At 40.4% G+C, this 26,279-nt stretch overlaps 2 protein-coding genes across 3 annotated transcripts; one reads left to right on the top strand and one right to left on the bottom strand.

The window, feature by feature from the left end:
• Positions 1–456: 456 nt before the first annotated feature.
• RB195_017934 (uncharacterized protein) lies at positions 457–5,140 on the top strand (the record flags this gene model as incomplete). Of its 2 annotated transcripts, XM_064185141.1 has the most annotated exons (6): positions 457–557; positions 782–879; positions 3,689–3,962; positions 4,760–4,791; positions 4,862–4,911; positions 4,979–5,140. In XM_064185141.1, 6 exons carry the CDS (start codon positions 457–459, stop codon positions 5,138–5,140), a joined length of 717 nt encoding a protein of 238 aa, XP_064041022.1. The 2 variants fall into 2 exon arrangements, with proteins under 2 accessions (XP_064041022.1, XP_064041023.1); XM_064185142.1 differs by lacking the exons at positions 457–557; positions 782–879 and having other exon boundaries at positions 3,691–3,962.
• A 4,196-nt stretch (positions 5,141–9,336) lies between these two features.
• RB195_017933 (uncharacterized protein) lies at positions 9,337–25,266 on the bottom strand (the record flags this gene model as incomplete). The annotated part of the gene is made up of 5 exons (XM_064185140.1): positions 13,318–13,458; positions 15,090–15,179; positions 15,310–15,426; positions 16,050–16,215; positions 17,598–17,665. 5 exons carry the CDS (start codon positions 17,663–17,665, stop codon positions 13,318–13,320), a joined length of 582 nt encoding a protein of 193 aa, XP_064041021.1.
• Positions 25,267–26,279: the final 1,013 nt, after the last annotated feature.

Here is a 26,279-nt window from a genome sequence, read left to right as displayed (position 1 = left end):
AACTCATTTTGCGATTAATATTCCTTGGAGTTCAGCTATTTGAGAATTCAAAAACCTCATGAATCTTTCATTGTGAACGTTTGTGCAATGGTGCTGAATAATAAGTTTAGTTTGTGTGCGTTTGTGAGGGTATTATGAAAATTCTTCATAAAGATGAAAAACGTTGCATCGGAGAGGACTGAAGCAGCGCCGCTCACCTGACAGACGAGCGTTCTGCTACTCAGCCATTGTTATGAGCCACGTAAACATGAGTGAAACACATAGTAGCACAGGTTGCTTTTGGTCAAATGTTGAGGAGAGCACGTAAATCTTCATGAGTATGTTCACCTCCAGTTTTATAAAACAATAAAGTGATCAGCCCTTAGATTATACAGATAGGTTGAAGATTTTTCATAAGAGCATTCAAGGTTTCAAAGTTTCAAAGTTCAGAGGTTTCAAAGGCTTTGTTGTGGCGATATGAGCTTCGAAGATACGGATCGTCGCGGCCGCCCTTCTGAGGTTGACGACCAGCTGGTGAAGACAGTCATCGCAGATGATCCACCTAAAAAACACGAGAGGTTGCCCAAGAACTAGGTTTTGATATTATTCATTCGCTTGCCATTTGAAAAAAATAGCAAAGGAGAAAAAGTTGAGCAAATGGGTGCCGCATGAACTGATCGAGTCCCAAAGAGAACGCCGTTTTGAGATCTCGTCAACGCTTCTGTTACGAAACAAGAACGATCCATTGCTCCAACGATTGTATTGTTACGTGTGATGGTAAATAGATCCTTTACAACAACAGGAAGCATTCTGCTCAATGGATGGACAAGGATGAAGCTCCCGAGCACTTCCTAAAGCCGAAAACGCCCGAAGAAGACTACTTTGACAAGTGTTCTACAGGTATAATCCACTACAGCCTCATGAAACCTGGCTAGACCATCACCTCAGAGAACTGGACAAAATGCACCGAAAACTCCAAATTAGTGTTAGCGTTGTTAATTAGCGTTAGTGAAGACCGATTCTCCTACACGACAATGGCTGGCCACACATTTCAAAGGTGGCGCTACTGAAGTTGAACGAGTTAAGCTACGAGACTCTGCCTCGCCCACTATATTAGCCTGACCTTTCGCCAACCGACTAATACCTTTTCAAATATCTGAAGAACTGCCTAAGAGGTGAGATCTTCCAAAACCAAAGTGATGCCGAACTTCCAGAAGTCCACGACTTTGTGGACTCCAAAGCCTCGGACTTTTGTGCAGAGGGAGTAAGCAAACTTGTGTTCCATTGGCAAAGATGAGTGGACTAGGGTTCTTATTTCGATTAATAAAGTTCATTTTGAGGCGAGCTACAGCGTTCTGAAGTGAGTGTTTGAAAACGCGCAATACTTTTGCACTGATCTTAATATATAGCATGATCACGATGCCATGGTAAGCACATGAAATCTTATAAGTAAGTTCACCTTCAATTTAACAAACAAAGTTTCTCCTCTAGGCTCTTAGCAAGCAGAACTTCCTTTCGAAATTTCTCGCCCTTATCTTTTGTGACAACATTTGTCTGCAACCTTGAACGACATAACATATTTAAAATTAACAATTAAGTTTCCAAATTTTGTTGAGATCATGTTCAAGAGCTTAAGTTTAAAACGACAAAAAAGAAACAAATGCGAAAGTTTACCATAAGTTTCTCTTTTTTCGGCATTTACACGCAGAGTTCTTTCGTTCCTTCTGTAAATTTTATCATGAAGGTTATGTTTATACCTCGTTCCATGTGTTTTTCCGTTAAGAATTACAAAGCTTCCAGTGCTCCACTTTTTATGTTGTTGTGAGGGAGGTGCGTAGACTTAAAATACAACAAACTTTTGCTTTTTTCCTTTTTTTGTGGTGTTTGAGCTGTGATTCTAAATATCATTATATATTTTCGGTAAGGACTGGTGAGGACGGGTTGAAGGCGTTTCATGGTTGAAGTTGTGCATGCTGGCTTCAGAAGACAGCTTCAGTATAGTTCCAAAGCGCTGAATTGCTGCGCAAGCGCCAGGAAACAGAAAGATGAGGTGGGCGAGTACGACGACGTCAAATAAATGCGCCTTCACTAGAAAGTAGTGATGGGATAGGACGTTTCCCACAAAATTAGATGAGAGTACTGGCATTAGAATACAGGAAGACGGGACCAAGACGTCCAGGTAGTGTTCCAACACCAGAGAACAGCAAAACGAAGAAGGACGTGTTGTCAGCGTGGCGTTTTACCGAGATGTACTCCTCTATTTTTTCACTCCTCTATGCGTTACTCTCATCATAATTATGAGACGATTTTTTTTAGAAATCAGAAAAGTGGATGTAGACAGCCGTTCTAGTAAGAGTTGGCTGCTTAGTTGATCTCACGTAGGATCCTGATCTTTATTACTATGATGATGATGTTCTCTTTATTCAATTTTATCTTAATTTTAACACCATTATCTGTTAATTGTTTAGAAAGAAGGCGTGAATACTTTCCATATTGTAATGAACATTGAAAGGGATATAGATCAAGGATAAGGATAAAGTGCACGGCGTTGATCAATCCCTCGCCTACGCGTTCGACTTCAACTCAGACTTCGTTTGAGTTTTATGAACGCGAGCGCAGCCTTACAATGACTTGTGGGGGCTAGCCGATGTGCCAAGTCAGTGTTTTTATCCCTTCAGACAAGTTTGGTACCAATTTATTGACTCCAGAGGGATCAAAGACTTGGTTTGCGCTAGGGCGGATTCGAAATTCCGATCGATTGTAGCCACAGCGAATCCTGTTACTGACTGTGTTACACCGCCTCGTCAGATAAATATTCTAATGTCTTAATAAATAGATAAATAATAAACAAATGAATAGGATAAAGATACAAAATCAAATTTGAATAGTCTTGAAACGTAGTGATGATCCCTTCAGCAGTAAGACTACAGAATCATTCCGCAACGCCTATATTTCTAAGAGAGCTAGTTGAGTTAGTTGTTACAGTGTTACAGTTTGCTGTTAGTTGCAAGAAGAGGTTTGACGTTTTGCTAGATGTTTCTAGAAAGTACTCTTGCTCTAATTCTTTACTGACCACTGAGGTGAAAGCGGAAGGTGTAGAAGTCCAGCGCTAGGCAGACGTCTACATCTCGTGTGGTGCACGTTTAGTCTCGATCAGACTGGTAACAAATAACTCGGCGAGGACACGGCAGAGGACACGGCTGCGGAGGCCCTCTTTATACCTTCCCTCCTTTCATGGAATAACTATTGAAGTATGATCGCATATAGCAAGCAAAGAAGATGGTAGGAAAGCTGCGTATGTTGTTCATGCCTAGAATATCATCCATTTTCCGTTAGTACATCGGCATTTTGTGTCGTAAATGAGAGAAAAATATTTGATCCTTCCCTTTCATTCACTCGTAGGATGGGCTCCGCTTTCTTAAGTAGCATTCAAACTTAAGCTAGCATACTTTCCTAATTTTCACATTTCCACCAACATGAAATAAATAAACGTGCGGAATGGACGACTCTTCCTTTAATTCTTGATATCAAAATCGAATTTTAAAGAATATGACAAAAATGTTTGATAATTACGATAAATGATCCTTGATAACCTCAACACCATACACGTTTGGCGGTAAGAATCACTTTTCTAGTGAGTCGTTTTCAAAATGTTCACACTCATTTCAACCTTTTCCCAAACTCACAGCAAAGTAGCGTCACATTTCAGATATGGGAGCCCAATACGACAAAGGCGCACCAGGAATGCCGTCTCTTATGCCACATCCTCCTCCACCTCCGCTTCCGCTACCTTTGCTTCCACCTTTTCTACCACCTCCACCTCCTCTACCACCTCCACCTCCACCTCTGGGAGTGTCTGCAGCGCGGGGACCTGGAGAACCTCCGCATCCGAACGTAGGAGCGGCGCCGGCATACGAAAACTTTGGCCCTACCTCTGGTATGCCGGAACCTCCTCCTCCTCCCATGCTGTTTACCAGTTCCACGTGAGTAAAAGTAACCTCTTTTCAAATCTATGTTTTGAGAATGGTAGATCTGTCCTCCGAAAAGTAACACTGTCAACAGAATATAAATGATATGGATGCATCAAATCCAGCAGTATTTGCGTTGTTCACTGAGGTTTGCAATCGTCGAAAATGTTGTGTCAGGGAAACGCGTTAAGTCTTCGGTAGAACCGGGTACTGTCCCCACTTAGATCAATGGGATCGATATTAAAGAGAAATAAGTTAGCCACTGGTACGACTAGCATCGATAGAGCGATGACGACGATATTCAAGAAAAATAGCCACTGGTACGACTAGCAGGACGAAGTAATCCTTATAGTTGACAACTACAAGAAAAAGGCGAGAACTACAAAAAAACAAGAAAAAGGAGCTCCGGAAAGTTCATCAGCATATACTATCTATTGTAAGCCTATCTGTTAGCTATTAAAAACTACTATTACTAGCTATTATCACCTCATCGTCCTATCGAATAACGTCCGCGGAGGGGTCGGACATTATTCGACGCTAAGTGCCTCCACAATCATAACGCAACTACCCGACATAATACATTCTACGACGACTGCAGTGCGCACTTTCAAGGGAGATTTGGTGTATAGAGACCAACATATCATTTGCACCTCGCTGTTATTTTCGTAGAGAAATCCATCTGTGAAAATTTTGGATTGTTTTTGACTCGAGCATAAAAAGCCTAATCAACTCCTTTGAGTGGAGTTCAAGGAATATTATTGCCCTTTTTGAAGTATAAGTAGCGTTGTTTTTCTTAAAATACGAAATTTCAGGGAGCGGGGATCTGTTAAAGAGCTTGAAAAAGGTGATTTTCACATTGCTTTCTATCTACGCATTCCATAGTTGGACTAATGTAATATCCTTCATTTTTTAAGTTAATGCCAAATCGAAACCAAAGATGCCAAAAAAGACGAAACATCGGAACGTGAGCGAGAGTGATTAATGTCTTTGTCATTACTGAGGTCCATTATTAAAGCTAGCGCTCACTTCAGGCGCCTTGCCACCACGTATTCTTCACCGCTGTGGGACTTTGGTTTTTCATTCTAGTATGGACATTTTTCCTATACGCTCATGCTGCGGAGATGATAAACTTGGTGCCGGTGTTCGGCTTCATGGCTCCGCCTGCTCTAAATTCCTTGCGAGGGTCCGAATAGGGAGTAAAATCTCTAGCGCTTCCTCTGCAAGTTTTCCAATTCATCAAAAAAATCTCTCGAAGGTAAAACCTTGCTTATATTCGTTGCCAAAGGATTCAAATAAATCTTTTTAAGAGAAAATCCATAATACATTTTAAAAAACACAATAATTTCATGATTGTCGTAATCAAATGAGAATGCCGCGCCCAAAAAAAAAAAAAAAAAAACAAAAAAAAAAAAAGGTTTATTTTTTAATTTTTTTTTTTTTTTTTTTTTTTTTTTTTTTTTTTTTTTTTTTTTTTTTTTTTTTTTTTTTTTTTGTGTGTGTGTGTGTGTGTGTGTGTGTGTGTGTGTGTGTGTGTGTGTGTGTGTGTGTGTGTGTGTGTGTGTGTGTGTGTGTGTGTGTGTGTGTGTGTGTGTGTGTGTGTGTGTGTGTGTGTGTGTGTGTGTGTGTGTGTGTGTGTGTGTGTGTGTGTGTGTGTGTGTGTGTGTGTGTGTGTGTGTGTGTGTGTGTGTGTGTGTGTGTGTGTGTGTGTGTGTGTGTGTGTGTGTGTGTGTGTGTGTGTGTGTGTGTGTGTGTGTGTGTGTGTGTGTGTGTGTGTGTGTGTGTGTGTGTGTGTGTGTGTGTGTGTGTGTGTGTGTGTGTGTGTGTGTGTGTGTGTGTGTGTGTGTGTGTGTGTGTGTGTGTGTGTGTGTGTGTGTGTGTGTGTGTGTGTGTGTGTGTGTGTGTGTGTGTGTGTGTGTGTGTCACACGAAATTCGAAAAGAGAGGTGCGACGGGTCCACCGGCGGCAGATACCTATGGGAGGGGGTGCGATGGGTCCAACGGTGTCAGATTGGCGCGCCAGATTGCTATAGTATGCGACGGATCCACCGGCGTCGGTGGACCCGGTCATTGATGCGCAATAACTCTGTGTGCATGTCGCAGGAGGTAAATGGTTGCAGTTTTTTTTGAAAGATGATGTCGTCATCTTATGCGAAAAATCATCCATGATAATTGGAACGGAAACTTACTTCGAGTAATGCTTTTCTGTCTATAATAAATTGGTAAGGAGTGTTTGAAGATGAAGTTTGAATGTTCTCCAAATGTAGATCTGACACGTTTGGAAAGAAGACTGTGAAATATTTTGCCTTTAGTTGTAATAAAGATGAAGAAAGATTGTCAGAGATACACAAGTCCAATTTCGCAGAAAACGACACTAATATTAATTTTTGTCGATCAGTGAAGGGGAGCGAAGGGAACTCCACAGAAGGTCTGAAGTCCGACTTTGTCCGGGCGTTCAGACTGGTAATATATAATCTCCAGTCTTCTGTATTTAACTCTATTCTCTCTGGTGATGTAGGCAGGGGTACAACGGCAGAGCGCATAAATGATGCGAGCTTGCTAACGGTCCCTGTGAATGGAGGAATCTTCGTCAAACAATAAACACTTTTGCTTTACCTACTGTAGCGCTGCTTTTACTATCATGTCGACCTACGAGTATGGAACCCAACTACCGGATTGCATTTTCCCCAGAACAAACCAAGATGTGAACTCCCGTTCACCTCCGGTCGCTACATCGGTGATTGGAGAAGGAGAAAACAGATCGATTGTTGAACGGCTGTCTAGTAGCAGTCCTTTTTGATCGTACACCATAAATAACAGAAACATCCACGTTTGTTTAAAAGGATAAAGTCACTGGCCTATCAATCCACTTGGGATGCGCCAACGCGTTTTACTGAAATTCGTAATCTTTGGGGTTTTGGAATGCGTTTGGCGTTTGGCCAAAAAAGTTTTGGCTTATACAATGAATTGCGGAGCCAGCCGATGATCAACTCAGTGTTTTTATCCTCACTGACAAGTCTGGTACCAATTTATCGACCCCGGAGGGATGAAGGGCCTGGTCTGCACCTGGGCGGTTTCGAACCCTCGACCGTGTGGCTACAACGGACCTATAACCGAGTGCGCTACATGTGATCCAGCTGTTTCGTGACTTCCTGGATCAAGGGACTTCTCTTTGATTTGCAGTAATGAATGATAAAAAAAAGTCGGACCTCTTGTCAGGCTACATAAGGGGAATAAAAACCGAGCTGATCGAATACTGAACAAATTCCAGCTGATATCTTCTCAAGGTAGAAAGTTACACGGTTTTATTGTGGATACTAAAGTTATTTGAGTGGCTCTAATGAATTGGCAATCTCTTTGCTGTCATTTTTAAAAGTCGCTACAGCATCTTCGTTCACTTTTTCCTTGTTCATCTACCTATTTCAGCTGCAGTTACAAACACGTCAAGCAAAAACCTTAACAATGGGCTTGAGGAGAGAGGACATTTGTTGACTCCGGTCAGAAAGTGTTTTCTTTCGAATACATTTAATCCTAATGCAATTTTACGTGCAGTACTCAAGTCTAGAACAGTGATGGACATCTCTCCATAGATGAGATACTTCTGTTCCTGTTACAGCTCTGGTGAAGTGAACACTGCCATTAGTCTCGTGAGAGCCGTGAGGTGATAAAAGTACCATTGATTACTTTCAAATACAGGCTACTACGGAACCACCTATAACATATAGTCGAATCAAAACGACATGAAACGCGGTGCAGTTGTGTGCGGTGCTCCGCTCGAAGCGGCGCAGTTGAGGCTGCGATCCTTGCTGACATCACTCCTCGCTGTAGTCCGCGATGCTCCGTACCGATTGCAGCCGCTGTGTCCACCGTGCAGCTTCGAGAGCAGCTGCTTCCGCAACTCCATGTCGTCTCGACCCCGTTATAAATACAACACAATATATTTCTCCCACGACGCAATGAGGCTTTATGATATCCTCAGATCATGAGAATTTATTTGGTTTTTTTTTCTTGCACAGGGTGTGATGACGAATACATTGCGACTATTGTGCCATCTTTTTATAAGAACACATAAAAAATAGCAGTGGAAAGAATAAAAGAGATTCAGTATATTTAGATCATAAAAAAGCAGAAACATAACAGAGCCTATACTGAAATCTGTGCTGTATTCAAATCAGTCTCTTGGGGTGAGAGATCAGCTTTCAAACCTTCTGAGGTTTGGAGTTTTTTCACGCCGGTTGTTCTAAGATTCCCAGAAATACTAATGGTTTATCTACGTCGAGCATCTCATATAATAACTATGTTAATATTCGGCAATTGGACAGTTTCGTTGGACAATGTAGAGGGATTTTTTATTTGTTTGAATGTGAGGGATTTAGTCTACTGAATTGCGGATCAGATTGTCCTTCCATGCTTCGACTAAGCCAGTTTGTGAAAACGTTCGTCAATGAAGTAGATTAACAACTTCGTTGCAGTTCATCAGAGACAATATGTCGAGTCATCACGCTAAGGTCGACCAAAACTCGAATATTTCGTTACTTTGCAACTTTCCAACAACAGTGATGGTGTGACTGCTGCTCAATGGGAATTCCTACGTGAACAGATCCATTAGCCCATGATTACTAAATGGCAAATGGTTGTATGCTGAACGATGCCACTCCCACCTGTCTGGCAACTACTAAGGGCTGTCGTTACTACATTCAAAATTTCCCTTTTCCCTAGGCCACCCTCTATTATCGGGTCTAACAATTCCCTTATCAAAAAAATCATTACTTGCAAATCAATGTTTGCTGGAGAACATTCTCAGTTTCCATTTATTTCATGTGATTAGAACAAATAATTTAAGATTGCTTTTTTCTTAACAGCATGTAGTTGAAAGCATCACCGTTGTTTTAGTGATACTAACCGTGGTGTTAACGCTACTAATATTTCTTCTCTCGTTGCATTGTAACAGAGCACCTTCATCTACCACTAGCAGATTGCAGAACGAAGCGAAAAAGACCACATCATTGCGCTGCCTAGTGCCCAGGATCATTTGCTCTGCAGCCTAGTTATCGTTGTAAAAGACGGCATATCGTGAAGCTGGATGTTAGGGTTTCTGACAAAAAAAATACGAAGTTCAGGGTATAAATTACTGTTTTTACGTATCTCCTGAGAACATGCGCCGTTTTTCAGGACGACTAAGTTCAGAATGAACACTCCAAACTCCATGTTCTATTACTATTACTCTAACTCTATACTCTATATTCTATATGACAGAAACTTCAACATTGTCAGTTTTATGACACATTGGTTTTAAATACATTTGACATCGACGGCGAAGATTTGTTTGTACGCTTATCCCATATAGAACAGAGTATCAATGAAGAGATAACCACATTCTTGACTACATCATATCACTTCCGTTGACGTTTTGCGACGTGGTAGGAAGGGTTTGCATTGCGATCGTTGTCTCCTGTAGCCGTGCTATCCTTCTTTTTCGTGTTCGATCTGAAAGTGATAACAATAATCATAAACATGCTGCACTGCACTAAAAAAAACGTATGTCGATGTGAACACATTAGGACTATCAAGAATCCTCATTCTTCAGTCCTCCTGAACTCTGCAATTACTTGTTACAACGGACTGCTGTAAAAGCAATCCACTGTTTTTTTTTTGTTTCGTTGCTGACAATAGAGACAACCATCATGCTATATAATAACGGGCTTAGTCTGTCACGTGTATGTATGTGTGTATGTTTGTATGTGTGTATGTGTGTGTGTGTGTATGCGTGTATGTGTGGATGTGGGTATGTGTGTGTATGTGTGTATGTGTGTATGTATGTATGTGTGTGTGTTTGTATGTGGGTATGTGTGTATGTGTGAATGCGTGTATGTCTGAATGTGGGTATGTGTGTGTGTGGGTAGGTGTGTACGTGTGTATGCGTGTATGTGTGAATGTGTGTATGTGTGTATGTGTGTATGTGTATGTGTGTATGTGTGTATGTGTGTATGTGTGTATGTGTGTATGTGTGTATGTGTGTGTATGTGTGTATATGTGTATGCGTGTATGTGTGAATGTGGGTATGTGTGTATGTGTGAATGCGCGTATGTCTGAATGTGGGTATGTGTGGTAGGTGTGTACTGTGTATGTGTATGTGTGTATGTGTGTATGTGTGTATGTGTGTATGTGTGTATGTGTGTATGTGTGTATGTGTGTATGTGTGAATGTGTGTATGTGTGAATGCGTGTATGTCTGAATGTGGGTATGTGTGAATGTGGGTATGTGTGAATGTGGGTATGTGTGTATGTGTGTATGTGTGTATGTGTGTATGTGTGTATGTGTGTATGTGTGTATGTGGGTATGTGTGTATGTGTGAATGCGTGTATGTCTGAATGTGGGTATGTGTGTATGTGGGTATGTGTGTACGTGTGTATGCGTGTATGTGTGAATGTGTGTATGTGTGAATGTGTATAAGTGTGTATGTGCATATTTGTGTATGTGTGTATATGTGTATGCGTGTATGTGTGTATGTGGGTATGTGTGTATGTATGTGTGAGTATGTTTGTATGTGTGTGTATGTGTGTATGTGTATGTGTGTATGTGTGTATGTGTATGTGTGTATGTGTGTATGTGTGTATGTATGTATGTGCGTATGTGTGTATGTGTGTATGTGTGTATGTGTGTATGTGTGTATGTGTGTATGTGTGTATGTGTGTATGTATGTATGTGCGTATTTGTGTATGTGTGTATGTGTGTATGTTTGTATGTGTGTGTATGTGTATATGTGTATGTGTGTATGTGTGTATGCGTGTATGTGTGCATGTGTGAATGTGGGTATGTGTGTATGTGTATAAGTGTGTATGTGCATATTTGTGTATGTGTGTATGTTTGTATGTGGGTATGTGTGTATGTGTGAATGCGTGTATGTGTGTATGTGTATAAGTGTGTATGTGCATATTTGTGTATGTGTGTATGCGTGTATGCGTGTATGTGTGTATATGTGTATGCGTGTATGTGTGTATGTGTGTATATGTGTACTTGTGTATGTGTGTATGTGGGTATGTTTGTATGTGTGTATGTGTGTATGTGTGTATGTGTGTATGTGTGTATGTGTGTATGTGTGTATGTGTGTATGTGTGTGGCGAAATTCCAAAAAGGGGGGTGCGACGGGTCCTCCGGCGTCGAATTGGTGCGCCGACGCGGGATAGCTATTAAATGGAGTGGACGTGTCCCGGTGCGTCAGATTGCGCAATAACTTCATCTGCATGTCGCAAAAGGTGAATGAGACGTTCGTTTAATAGCCGGCAGCCGGCAACTAAATGAAGTATCCGTATATTAATGCCAAACGTTCAGACTGGTAAAGGACAATTCATATAGTTGTTTTGGAGCGTATTTTTGTACCTCATTGCATTTGTATCTAATAGTTCATAGTATGAGAAATTGCCCAATTGGCTTATATATATTGTACATTCAAATATGTATATCATGATATATAATAATGAGCTTAGTCCGTGTGTGTATGTGTGTTTTCATGTTCAAAAGCAAACATAAAACACCTACCATATATTATTTCAGCCGCTAGCAACAAGACGGAGAACATCACCAAAGTAGCATGGATATAAAAAATACTGCTGAGCTGAGTGAGAGTGAAGGCGGATGATTTCGGCGTTTCCGTTAGAACTGCTTTCCGGTATTGAGGCGTGTAATGGGCCTCAATACTCTTGAAAAGTTATACAAATAATGAGGAGGCACTTAAACGGTATAGTTAAAGTTTACAAGACTGTGTATCATGGACAGATCGTGAGAGAGAAGCCTAAAGAAAACCGCAGCCTCTTCATAATTTTTACTGAGAACCCGCAAACTTTGCTACCCCATATTTTTCAATTTTTATCTGATTATAATTAATAAATAAAGGAAAAATCCATGAGAGTTAATTTTTCAAACTTAAAAATGTGCCAAGAAATAAAATGTATTAGCAAAACGTCAGTCATCATTTGATGGAACGTACGGTCCCTGTACGGTAGCAGCACCTTGATTTTCTAAATTTCATAGGTTCGTTTCGCGTAGTCATCAAAAAATGAAATATGAAATAGACAAAACGGAGCATTCTCAAAACCTTTTATTTTCTGGATTTTGTGTTCACAAAAAAGAAGCAATTCTTGAAAATGCATGTTGTCGTTGCTAATCGCGCTTCCGAAGTAGAAATTCTGGCCTCAAAGCAGATCAAGCTGGCATCGTCCAAGTCCAAGTTTGAGAATAATCCTTTTATGTTCTACGAAAAACGAAAAAGAAATACTGAAAATAAATCAAGTCTGTATGTATTTTCCGTTGTTGTTTTTCTTATGGTTTCCAAAGTCTTTCGCCCACCTTCCGTTAAGTTTCTCGAGAGCTCCTCGAAAGCTTTTTCTTCGAATTGACGAGCGGACGACAGCAATTCTACCAATTTTCTGGATCGCGTTCGAGAGTTGTGGTTTCTCTTTTTCCGAGTGATACCAGGAGAATCAAATTTTCCTTCAGAGGACTTTGTGGATGAGCCTGAACGAAACGGCGATCATTCTGTAGTGCGTTTGATATCGCGATACCCAGTCGCTCAAGGCCTTTCGTCCAATGGTTTGTCGTTGAAATGCATTAAAAGCATGGTCGTGTCGATTCCACCTTGAGTTTTCCAACTTCTTTGCTTGGCATCTCACCGTTGACGTAGACTAAAAATTCAAACCTCCTCTCTCACTTGTATGAAACAAGACCCTCCTGGCATCATTCTTTCAACCCTCCGCTCTTATACGCTCCATAAGTCGCCCGTTTCCTTCTGCACTGCTCTGGGGATAAGTCGTTCCTCACGTTCATTTCCAGAACAAGATAGGCTATACTCCACTCGGATATATTTGTACAGTTAAGCAAATTGGGCATTTACATAATCGCTTCTATCTCAACTGGGTTGATTGCCTTCCTTAAGTCGATGAAGATAAGACATAACGGCATCTTGTACTCTCGCGATACCTCGAAGAGTCTCGAGACAGTGTAAATGTTGCCAATCGTGCTGTTGCCTTTTTCAAAACCCTGTTTGTTCGATTGATTATCCTTCATCTAACGCCACCTTTTCACTCCTGTTAAGAATCACCCTTGTAAGAAGCTTTTAGATGATGTTCCGTATTTCGGAACTCCTTAAGCGCTATTTTGAAGCCTATTTCAACGTTGAAACTGGCTAAACGTAACTTTGTAGAAGGCACAGTCCTCTCTGTAGGACTGCTGTAGATCTATATAAAAATCTTCGACTTTTTCTTCATCGTAGTTTGATGTTCGAACGTAATCAACGAAGAAATTCGTTGAACCACATCTTCTCATCCGCAGACGTAGAATTTGGCGCGTAAATTGCTGGGACGAGTCAATGTGCTTAGCTATGGTGGTGTTGATGAAGACACCAACTCCATCAACTCTATTATCAGATCTTTAGTAGCCGTTTCTAATGCAAGCGTACGTGTTTTGTAGGTACACATCGCCATACTAGTCTTTTGCCGTTTCGGCGGCCTACAAGACTCCTGCAACCCGGCCTTCCTAACGCTACCGCAGCATGCTTTCCTCCGGGATCAGGAGACTCTTCTTATTATTGTTTCTTTTGTATGATTTTAAAACCTATGTATGCCTCATATGGACAGTTCAAATTTCACGAGCAACTTGCGGCTTTGTTACCTCCTTTAAGCGGACAGTTGAAAATGTCATATAAGCTGTTATGACCCCTCGTCCCTTTATTCTGATGTAAAAAAAAAAACTTTCTGAAAATGTTCTTATTATTTCTGTGCATTTTAAATTAGGTTGAAGGAGAAAAAAAAACACTCACGAGTTATTCCTTAATCCAATGCTACAGAAGGATTGCTTTCTCAATGCAGATAACATCACGCAGCCACGTGTTACCTCCGCGCTAGCATCAAACAGAGAACAACTGCTCGAAAGTTTGTGATTTCGAACGTTTTAAGAACGTTTGGATTACACTCTCGCTCTACTATAATAGTAGGAGTACGCCATTTACGAAACCATACTTCATTATTTCAAAAGCTTTGAATAATTTTAGTTTTCAGCTGAACCGCGTGGCTAAATCTATCGACATCAGGAGTAAATAAGGAGTTTAGAAGCCAGACACTCTATCCTACAAATAATTAGCTCCTAAACTGAAACAGCTTTCTATAGTTAATCTTTAGCTTTCAGTAGTAGAAAGTGATGATAAAATGGCACATTAATGTTCCACTGGAAATTCCTATGAAGAACATTTATTTCGCTTTAAAACTCACACATGAAAGAGATGGAGACTTGCAATATTGGCGTAGCTCCTTCCTTAAAAATTCTGCTACAAACGCAAACGTGATCTCTGTATCGAATTGTTTACGCTCTTCTTATTTACTTGCGAAGTGCTCTGAGATTTTTACACAAACGTATTTGGATTCAAACACAGATTTTTCACAATATCGCGCCTATTGGAAGCAATCGCACAAAATAACATGGTAACTTAAACAAGTAGTTCGATCCACACCAAAAAGTTGTGAGGTTCAGACATCGCCAATGGTAAAAGTAAGAGTAACCGTTTTTGATTATACATTGTAGTCAGACGGGAGTTCAAAAGTTTCATGTGCATCTTTCAAAGTAGATTTATATTCATCTGGACGAAAACCATTAGTGTTATGTCCGTAAGTGAGAAAATTACAAAGTGTCAAAAGCAAAAATTATGTAAATGCCCCCATTTGTTGTGATGGGAAAGAAATATTAATTTTCTTCGCTCCTATTTTATTTTTCCTCCAATTTTAAAGCTAAGTTAGCTTCATTTTCATACGAAATTCCTACTCTCTAGGGACAGTCGGGAGGATGCAGACAATCAAGGTAAATTTCAATCCAATTACAACGCTGGCTTGAAGTTAAGATCCGTAATCAAATAAATATGATTTTTAGGGATTCAACACATTTATTCAATGTATTATTCATTCATTAATTTGCTTTCACAAGTCTTCTGGAGTTAGATAGCAGTTATTATTATTCATTTCTCTGACTTTTTCTAATAACTTCGAATAACTGATATTTGAACGTTGCCTGTCGAATAGTTCTACAATACAAATTAGCGAAAGCAACTAAAATTACGCACGGACTTCCAATAGAAAACTTTGCAATGGTTAAAAAGTCTCACCTTGAATGCGGGAAGCAGTTCAATAATTCCCTTGTTGAGCTCGTTGAGATAGCTGAAATTCGTGGCCAAAATAAATGAAGCTGGAGAAACCTAAAAGCAACAAAAGAAAAACGTTTTTACCAAGCCTAACTGGACGCCGTTCAAGGCAACAATACTACTAATTTTGCACTAAAAAACTAATTAATGTTCAGTAAAAAATTAATTAATGTAGTAAGCTTACAATGAAGTCAGCAATAACCCAAATATTCGATCTGAACGTTTTTTGCGTCCAAACGCTATACTTTCCACCAATACGCGACTCTTCGTACCACTGTACGCTTACGAGAGGAGATTTTTGCTAAAAGGAATACGTACCGTCCACGAGCAAAGGATGTATCATAGGATTCGTGCACTTCTATCGGCCGTTCACAAATTCATTTGCTTAGGTTTATACACTGAGAAAATTGTGAACCGCCAAAGTAGAGCGCCTCATTTTCAATGGTCGTGATGCTCAACATGCAATAATATTTTCCGTCAGCTGGTATTATGGTGAGGTATGAAAGTTTATTAACTCTGCCAAGATATTCAATTCCTCAAGATCAGTCTGCAGCAAGAAGCAGGTGTGATGCAGCGAAAATTCTAAAAGTTTACGAATACGGTCTTTGGTGTAATTGCGGCACCAACCATTGTTGCTAGCTGAATGCTTTTCGAAACCACAAAGGAATGCAAGGAACTAAGGCACATCTACAATGACACTTCGACAATTTTCTTTTGGGAAGGCGTTTTATTGTTTGGTTTTCTCCAGCAATTGTCCTTAAGTAAAGTTAATAACAGTTTCACAGTTCTCTATGTCTGTCTCATCGGCTAGGCGGAGGCATCTAAACGCTAGATCTGCAATGGATGTCTGACTTTTAAAAATTCTATCTACGACTAGAGAAAAAAAAACATCAAAAATAACCGTGAATACTACCTCTCATTTACCTTTCGCACAAAAGATTCATTAGCAAGTTGCGATATGCCACCCTTAACCGGCGGATACTTCTTAAAAATTCTATCGAAAAGTTCCACACACGAAACGGCCGTGTATGCACCAGGACATTCCGGTATCCAATCATGTGATGGTGTAAGGAATCGATAAGAACCCTCTCTGTAAAATAAACTGTTATCTGCTATTCTAGAGCCCTAAGCGCAGACATCAGGCAAGTTAAAGATTAACCCAAGCGAAAGAGGCCTATTAGGTACCAAGATGGTGCGCAAGTGTTCCTCCTACGATACCGTCGACGGCAAAGTTGAGAAGAAGCCTGCACTACTCCACTTCCCATTTCAAACGGTGAAATAGATCCTGTGATGTCTAGATCGCAGGAGCTGTTCTTCGATTTACTATGTAAACGGAATCTCATAGCAACAAGCACATTGAGAACAACAACAAAAAAAAAACAAAAGAAAAAATACTCCAGTCTTCTCCTCTCAACGAATGCGTGGTCAGTAGCGTACCGGTTGGAACAAAAGTTTACTTACTCGCTGCGCATTATTCCTTCGTTATGTTTGGTAAGACCATCCACAGTTATTTGCTGGAGAGCCACGTGTGTCCCATCAAGTAATGATATTTAACGGCAATTTTTGGGTCAAATTTTGGGTCGGATCGCAGTCGGATAGAAAATAAGATAGCGAGTCTCCACGTGTAGCCCTTCAATGGGTTTTTTAAATCTTGAGTGAATAAAAGGATTTCAACATTTCCGCTCTATTTCCGACATTTCATTTCCGCACTTTTTGTCATTTTCAGGACACAGACCGCGACCTCCGGCTATGTGGCTTGTCTGTCGTTGGTGAAGCTGCTCGAGTTCAAGTACAGAGCACATTCAGAAAGACGTTGAACTGCTTCGTCTCCAAAAGATTACCAGAGTTGTCGTAGTGAGTTCTTTGGCAATCTTCACAACTAGTGAAAATCATCTTCTTCATCCTATACTCTCTTAGTAGAGCGTAGGATCTTGCTGGCTTCGTGATCTTCAATCTTTTTCAAATTCCTTCATCCTTTACGGTCATACGTTTTGCAATCACGCCGCATGTGACAGCGCAAATTCGCTTTCAGGCGCTTCTCCTGACTTAAATCATCGGTAGCATTGTCATACATTAGTCCCAAAGGGTTTATGTAGATGTAGTGTGTATCTACCAACATTGTGTGTGTTCTAAAATTCTTGTGTAGTTCTTGTGCGTTTGAGCAAACTGATGGCGCTAGACCACAATTAACCGTTTTCTTTGAGTATTTCCCATGTTCAACTGTCTTTGGATCTCGGCATGTTGAAACGTAGTTTTTAATTGATTTTCTTAAGCTGTAGCCAAGATTGGTATTGATCAATACCAGTCTTGGCCACAGCTCAAGAAAATCAATTCAAAAATCTTTTTCTTATTCGTTGTCGCCTGATACTAATCTCCAAGTTCCCTGATGTCCATATCTAAGAGTTTGTAATCAGTCTCTCTATACGTCCACCTCATATGTAATATAATATGTAGTACAACAAGCTAACTTACTCAAGGGCCTTAACAAATCCGTTAAAATCGCTAAAAGGAACTTTCTTCGTCGATGAAACAATTAGCATACCACGCAATTCAGAAGTGTAATAAACGATGAACACGTGAGTCCATATCAACATCCATACTGATGTAGTCCCCTGTGGTATGTATCATGCTGATAAACGCGGATTGTATGGTGCATTGAAACCGTAATGTATGGAAAATCACGTAATACATGAAAAAAAGGAATACCCAGAAGGTTGCAAAGGTGGGTAATGGTCTGGCTTCAATGACAAAATTCGTTGAAAAAGAGATCATGTGGTAGAGAGCGTTTGAGGAAGTCCTACAATTTTTTTATTTGATGTACATAGATTCTAAGTAACCAGTTTTGTTGTTTACCATCAAAACCCACTTCCTCAGTGATTCTCCGTAATCGAAAAATTCAACATATCGTATAAGCAGCAGTGTTAAAGTTACAACAATTATTGTTGCACTAAGAAGAACCCATAAGTATGACGAAAATGGCATTAAAATAAAATTCATGTCGTGTCTTTTTCCAGGATCGCGAATGAGATATACCTGAAAGTTATGGATTCATATCAAAAGAAAAGAATGGTAAATGTCAAGAATATCGCTTCTCAAGAAGTCTTATTGGTAACTGCCTCTCTGAATGCTTAATTTAAAGGACAATACTGAGAAGCAATTAACGAATATTTCCCAGACTCCTTAACAAATTCGCCATATTGGCACAAATGTTGAATAGCTGTGATTCCATCGTTACAAATGCATTTAAACCGTATATACAGTGTACTTCTTCTGCACACTACATATCTGGCTGGTACAACAGGAAGTGTTCCTAGATTTTATGTCCGTGATTTGCCTTTTTCCATTGATGATTTCAATGTTACAAAGTGTCCAAAATAAACTCATGTGGTTGTCGTCGCATCAAAACGACTTGAAGCCTTTGCGTGGACGGCTGCAGTAGGAGTAGAAATATTTTAAGGCACTTCTGCAGTCATATTGCTCCAAGCAAAGGTCACCTTCGATCGCAACCGCTAGCTCCACTTTGAGGGAGAACTGGTAACCTAAGTAAATTGATGACATCAAGTAGATCCTTGTTTCTGTACATCGCACTATGTCTTGAGAAACTATCATCGGGTAATACACACAAGGCTAAATTTCCAACGGCATTCCTGACTTCCCTCAGGAATTTGTTTTTTTTACTCCAGTTTCTCATCTCTTTTATTTAATAAAAAATCTTTTGGTCACGGTGAGACCTATAGTCGTGCTCCTCCTTGGCATGTGCTCGCCTTCTACAATGCAAGTCATCCATCTTTCACTTATGGAAGTCAACTCACCTTTTGAAGTTAGCGATTATGCCAAACCCATTCTAAACTGTTTTAACCCGTCTAATACCTATGTGATTTTCATGAACTTCATCATCATCATCATTACCTCTTCTCAGTTTGAATTCAAATCAGTCTTCAATAAAAGATAGCATAGACAGATAAATTTTCAAGAAAATCATCTGAAAAAAATCATTATGTCAACGCTAGTAGCAACAATGAAAAGTCTTCCTCGCTATAATAGCTATAATAGTTCGCAAGTCCTCTCTTCTTGAAACCTCGGCATTTGAGAGTGTATTTATGTTTTCTTGTTATGCCAACGAGGTTTAGGTGAAACTTTTTTATTGGCCTAACGTATCGACAAACTTGTCTTTTCCAAAGGCCTGAGAATGATTCGAGGTCTTTAGTACCATGCATATCCCATCAAACTCCTCCACTCTCCTCGCCAAGCCTCGATATTGTTCCAAGTACACCACGCAAGACCTTCAGAAAGAAAACAACTGACCAGTTCCACCGACTAGCAGAGTTAGTAAACCACCGCGTTCTTAAAGAATGTCACCAAGGCGAATGAGATCTACGCGCTGTGCAGTGTCCTTAAGTCCTGGTGTCTGGATAACGTTAAGGAACTGCATGTGGGGTAATCTTATAGCTCACAGAGTGTTACGAACGGCAAGAAGTCATTGGTAATGCATTGGTATAGATAAGCAGTCATTTTTGTTATTCATGGACGGATTCCTGACGGAAATCCAGAATGCTTCCAATGCCTTCCTAGCAGATATTTCTTTCTCGTGGGCTAATATCGTACATTTACAATAAATACAATTAAACTAAATTGAATTTATAATACAATAAATGTACGATATTAGCCCACGAGAAAGAAATATCTGCTAGGAAGGCATTGGAAGCATTTTGGATTTCCGTCAGGAATCCGTCCATGAATAACAAAAATGAGTGCTTATCAGTTACCAATGACTTCTTTCCGTTCGTAATACTCTGTGAGCTATAAGGTCAGTTGTTTTCCTTCTAAAGATCTTGCGTGGTGTACTTGGAACAATATCGAGGCTAGGCGAGGAGAGTGGAGGAGTTTGATGGGACATGCGTGGTATCAAAGACTCGAACCATTTTCAGGCCTTTGAAAAAGACGAGTTTGTCAATACGTCAGGCCAGTAAAAAAGTTTCACCTAAACCTCGTTGGCATAACAAGAAAACATAAATATAACAGTTTTGTTCTATGGTGATTAGCGCGACGCAAGTTACTACTAAACACTTCCCGGTATTAGGTTTCGACTTTACATAAAGCAGAAACTGGTGACTTTCTGACAACTTCCATCCCTTCCCATACTGTATTTCCCACGGTCGAGCCGAGTGTGAGTGACCTTTCCCGTATCATCTAGCGATGATGGTTACTTATCGTGACCTCACTCAAGTCAGCTCAACGCAACTCAAGTAGTTTATGGGCGTGCCCCGCTTATGCTAGTTGCTGTTTGGTGTGCTTACTATACTTCGCCTTCATTGCTCACGAGTGGTCGTCTAGTTGTGGCAATAAACATTCACTGAACCACCTATTTGTTCATTGGAACGATTCGGGCAAAGATCCCAAGAGTTTCAGCACCCCACATTTTGGTGCATCAGCTAAAGCAAGAAAGTACTCCCGCGTCAAAGAGTAACATCTTTGAGGCCAGGAGAAAGAGACTAGCCCATTGAGCAACTTATACGGTCAAACCAAAGACTGTGGATCGCATCAGACTCATCCCAGTACTGGAACGCACATCACTGTCAAGAAACAGTTGATCGGACCTCTGTCAAAGCTACAGTAGGTCAAGCGAAGTTTATCGCATTTGCACGTGCATAAAGAAAGAAATGGCGCGGCATTTCCACAGAACAATAGTTCTCAGCGCAACGACGTTGAAAATTTTAGTATCCCGTTACAGAGAATACACTAAACAGGTTGAATACTCAGCAAAAGATAAGGAAATTTACCAAAGATGCCGATCAGCCACAGCTCTGCTACAAATTAGCATAAGGCAAATAAAGAGGCAAAAGAAAACCTCCAAGAATTATATAACGAGGTTAGGGGTGAGTACAAAAACTGCAAAAACAAGTCCGAAAGGAAGGTTTTGATGATTGGAATTGAACAAATGGAGGAAGAATCACAGCTACAATTGCGATAACTGAAGCAAGTGACCTAAAATTCATGCTAACAGCGCGCCTTGATGGAACAAAAAATATGCACGAAAATATGGAAATCAAACTGGGATACATGTTCCTAAAGCCCCAAAGAGACGATAACGTCAACAATGAAGAAAACGAAGAAGAAGATGGCGAAATTGATAACACAAACGAAAATTGTGTGCGAGACATCCAATACCATCTTGCTCGCAAGACACAAATTCAGCATCGACATGCAATAGTGGCACTGCTAAAAGGACGCTACGGTCAATAAAACCTCTACAAGCCAACCTACAAAAATTTTACGAGAATTCTGATGACTTCCCAGAATACTGGGCTATTTTTGAAGCCCTTGTCCATAACAGTGAAGAAGTGGACATTATAGAAAAGATAGTCCTACTCAAAGAAAGTTTAAAGGGAAGAGCGCAAACAGCCATCGAAGTGATAAAACTCATTCGTGAAAACTAAAAATGGTTTATCAAGACATTATAGGAGAATTACTCCAATCACAAGTCCAACAGATCACAAATAGTCAAAAAAATTGGTCACTATGAGTGTAGCGAACAATTCCACCGACAATTGTTCTGCAACATTTGATCAAACAAGAATGCTGACTAAACAAATGATTTCTGCAGGGTATGATGTAGGGAACACCAGCGACCCAATGTGGTGTGAAACAATCTCACCCAAAGTCCCTGAAGACATCATAAAATCTGTATTAGTGGTCAGTCAATCACAACACCGGCAAACAGATGATGACCTCACGAACCTCTTAAAAACAGAGAGCGGTGCAAAAAGCTACGTCGAAAGCAGACTTGGCCATAGACGTATCAACAAAGTCATCCCATCAAAGAGCAATCATGACAACTTACGCCCTAATCGTAACTGCTTGTTCTGTCATAAGGACAATCATGTAACAATGCAGTGCCGAACGGTCACCGACCAAAGCATTCGCCGCAAGATGCTGAAGGAGCAACATCGCAGTTGGAAGTGTTGCTCCCCTAATCATAGCAGCTTTGATTGCCAAAGATCAGACTGTCTAAAGTGCGGACAAAAACACCATATGAATCTCTGCTTTAAGACAGAGCAACTCAGCCAAAATAACAACTCGAAACCCAAATTTGTTCGTGTTGGCCAAAATCACCAAAAGCAACACAGCTGGCAAAATAGAGAAGAAAACAATCGAAATATTTCATAAAGGTTTAAACCAATAAACACTCAGGCGTCTGTGGAACCCCCACAGATCAAGGAAAACTCCATTCAGCACAGTCAAACCAGTAAGCAACTGATACTGATGACTGCTGAAGGCAACATTTGGAACGTCAGAAAAAAGGCATATGAAAAAGTGCTATTTTTCTTCGATTCTGGCGCACAAAAAAACACTAATCAAACAAAATCTTGCAGAACAACTCGGTCTATCCAAGAACACGACCGAAATCTGTACCATGTCCGGAATTGGCGGGCATATCAAGTGCTTCGAAAGTCATATGGTTCCGGTAAAACTAGGAACTGCTTTCGGATAAGAAATTTGCATGACCATGCAGACCAAATCAGTCATAACAAACGGATTTCCTTCAGTGAAATCGAACGCAGAAGTTCTTGAGTTCTTAAAAACAAACTCTATCTGTTTAGCAAATTCAAAGCTTCGTGATGAACGTCAAAATCCACACATTCTCGTTGAACTGGACCACTACACGATTTAGTTACGGATCCAGCGAACGGAACGGAAGAACACCATCTAGTTTTCATCTTAAAAAAACAGTTTTTGGACTAGAAGTCCGAAAGTTCGACTTTCCTTGAATCTTGGCATAGAGATTGCAACTTGTTGATAGTCGAATTTAAGCAACAGCTAAGAATGTTAACAAACTTTATTACGGTTTCGGTGTCGTCGACTTCGTCAGAGCCTCAGTAGCCGCGTTGCCGTGATGTTAGCGGATATCCGCGTGGTGCAGTCGCTCTGCTGCCCATAATTTATGGTCGAAGAATCAGCAAAGTGACACTGCTAACACAGTAAGTCACAGCCTGACAGGAATTTCCGAAAACACGGAACAAGCACTCTTACAGAAAATCTTTGAGCTGGACGGCCTCGGCATCATGCCGGAAGACACCCAGGGAGACGAGAAAGTTCAAAGATATTTCGAGGGCACTCGAAATTGATCTCATTTGAAAAACAACATCATCACAGCTCCCTTTCCGCTGAAAGAGAATGTAATTCAATTGGAAAATAACTACTCAGTAGCTATAAGAAGGTTAGAATCCTTACAAAACGTCCTCTTGTGTAATTCTGAACAAAAGCAGTGGTACTGCTATCTTGTGAACAAATATGTCAGCGAAGGGATCGTAGAGATCTTCGATACAGCAGACCGCTATGCGGCTGGAATCTATTACATGCCACACACAGGAGTATGGAAACCACAGAAAAAGGTCCGTTTAAGGATAGTCTTTGACGCTTCGTCTAAACATTAACAGTATACACGACATTCTTACCTCCTCAAGGTTCAAGAAGATCGTATTAATGTGTGATATTGAATCTGCCTTCACACAAATCCTATTGATAGACGCACACAAGAATCTATACAGCTTCTTGTAGCTTCGGAATGTTAATCGCCCACCAACAAAAGACAACGTCATCGAATGTAGATTTAGAAGGTTGCCCTTTGGCGTTGCAGCATGTCCGAGCATACTAAACATGGCGATTCTGTCCTACTTGGAATCCCAAAACTCGGAGCTATCCACAGAAATTGCCAAAAATTTGTACGTGGATTATATACTTTTGCAAGCAGAGTCAGTTCCTGAAGCTGTAAGAAGGTATAAGGAATCAGGGTATCTCTTCAGCAAGATAGGAGTGAAAGAGTATATTTCAACTTCTGAAGAAGTGAATTCAAGAATTCCATATTCCGACAAACTCCAATCTGGATCAATGAAAATATAGGAGTCGATTACAATGCTATCACAGACAACTTTACTGTGAAAACAAAGTTCGTTCACAATAAAAAGTTGACTAGGAGAGATGACGTGAGCCAAATTAATTCGATTTATGACCCAATAGGTCTAACAGGACCGTTTGGCGTTAAGCGTTAAAAGTCCATGATGCGAGAAATCTTCGATTCAAAAGTGTACTGGAAAACTCCATTCGATCAAAAAATATACGACGAATTGTACAAACTATGTAAAGAAGTAGATCTAGCAACATTATCAATTCTTGGATACGTGCTATCACCCAGAGTAGGTAGAGTCACCCAGAGTAGACCAAAAATGCCTTTGGTTGTCCGCAGATGCAAGCATGATCGCAATTGTAGCTTGTTCATACATACAATCTGTTCCCTCTGGCAAACTTTCTGGCCTGATCTGTGGAAGGACACAATTGGCCCCCAAAAATTGTCATCAGACTACCCCAAAATTAGAGAGGAGCTACAAAATAATTATAGCGAAATCATACCTGTTTAACGGAGAAATCGATTGGATAGGAAAAGGTGAAAAACTTCAAACGATCCTGTGTCATTCGAAATCGACCACATGCCATATCAATGCGTCCGTGATATACGTCGCCAAGCAAACCTGGTGCATCTAAACCTCAAGAAAGTCTGAGAAATGCTTTCGCATCTGTTTTTCAAATAAACATCCACCTATACTGCTAAAAATTGGAAAGTGATAGAGGCCTTCATAAACCAAAACAAATCTATGTTTTCTTGTTATGAAAACGAGGTTTAGGTGAAACATTATCATTGGCCTGACGTTTCGACAAACTCTTTATCAAAGGCCTGAAAACGATTCGAGGTCTTCAACATCAAAATAATCCTTGTTTTGTTTTTCATCTCCTTGTCGGAAAGTCCTGCACCAAATAATTTTCAGTTTTTTAAAGTAACATCATTTATTCTCATTAACCTTAACTCGTGGAACTTCATTGTATTCAGTCACCCAACTGTTGAAAATATCATTAAAGCCCTTGCTCAGAATTGAGGAAGCAGTGACTACCGGAAAATTTGTCTACTGCTGTTTTGAGGTCATTGGATTTGTCGGACTTCACCTCGTGCAGGTGATGCTTCAGCGGCCGAAATAAACATTAGTCTGACTGCGCAAGATACAGCGAATACGACAGGTGGACAACCGGATAACGAACGTCTCTGCGAAAGTTGTTGTTCACATATCGTGCAACCTTGTGCACCTCGCATATGAAATGCTAGGTCGGTGCAAAAATAATGCGCGTTTTTCGGTGCCTTATCTTCGCAACAAATTTCCTCCGGTTACACTCATTTTTAATATTAAGAGCCGTATAGCGTTTTGTAGCGCATTTCGTTGTGGTTATTAGGGCAAGCTTTTCACCAAATCTTCTACGAGTTCAATTTTGGCAGATCTGCAGCAGAGACAGCTCGGAATTTCAACGGTATTTCGGGTGAGAGGAACACCACCGAATCCAAGTTACGGCGTTGGTTCCAAAGGGTACGCAACAAGAAAGTTCCATTTCTCGATCGTATTGTGACGTCCGAAGATAAGTGGATCTTTTACGACAACAGGAAGCATCTTGCTCAATGAATGGGCAAGCAGATAAAGCTCATAAGCACACTTTCCGAAGTCGAAAATGCACCCAAAGAAGACCATGATGACTGCATGGTGGTGTACAACAGGTGTAATCCACGACAGCTTCATAAAACCTGAGTCCCACCATCACCGCACAGAAGTATGCACCGCTGATACATTTCAAAGGTGACGCTACTGAAGTTGAACGAGTTAAGCTACGAGACTCTGCCTCGCCTACTATATTAGGCTGACTTTTCGCCGACCAACCACCACTTTTCAAACATCTGGACAGCTATCTAGGCATTGAGATCTTCCAAAACCAAAGTTGTGCCAAAAAACGACTTCCGGAAGTTCATGGATTCCAAAAGCTCGGACTCTTATGCACCAGAAGTAAGCAAACTTATGTCTAGTTGACAAAGATGTGTGGACTGTAGTGGTTCTTATTACGATTGATAAAGTTGATTTTGAGGCGAGTTATAGCGTTTCGAAGTGAATGTTTCAATTATTTTTGCTCCAACCTAGCTAATACTATGAAATTCCCCTTGCAAAATTCTTGCATTCGAAACACTTCACTCATTTCTGTTTCTTTTTTATTTTTGGAACAAGACTTTCCGAACAACCTATTCTTACATTTTACAGCACAATAACATATTCTTTTAAAGTATTC

Source organism: Necator americanus, chromosome II (genome assembly GCF_031761385.1).
Source record: "Necator americanus strain Aroian chromosome II, whole genome shotgun sequence".
In the NCBI taxonomy this organism is placed as follows: Eukaryota; Metazoa; Nematoda; class Chromadorea; order Rhabditida; family Ancylostomatidae; genus Necator; species Necator americanus.
Note: the sequence above shows the minus strand (reverse complement) of the source record. Positions and strands in the feature narration are given on the sequence as shown.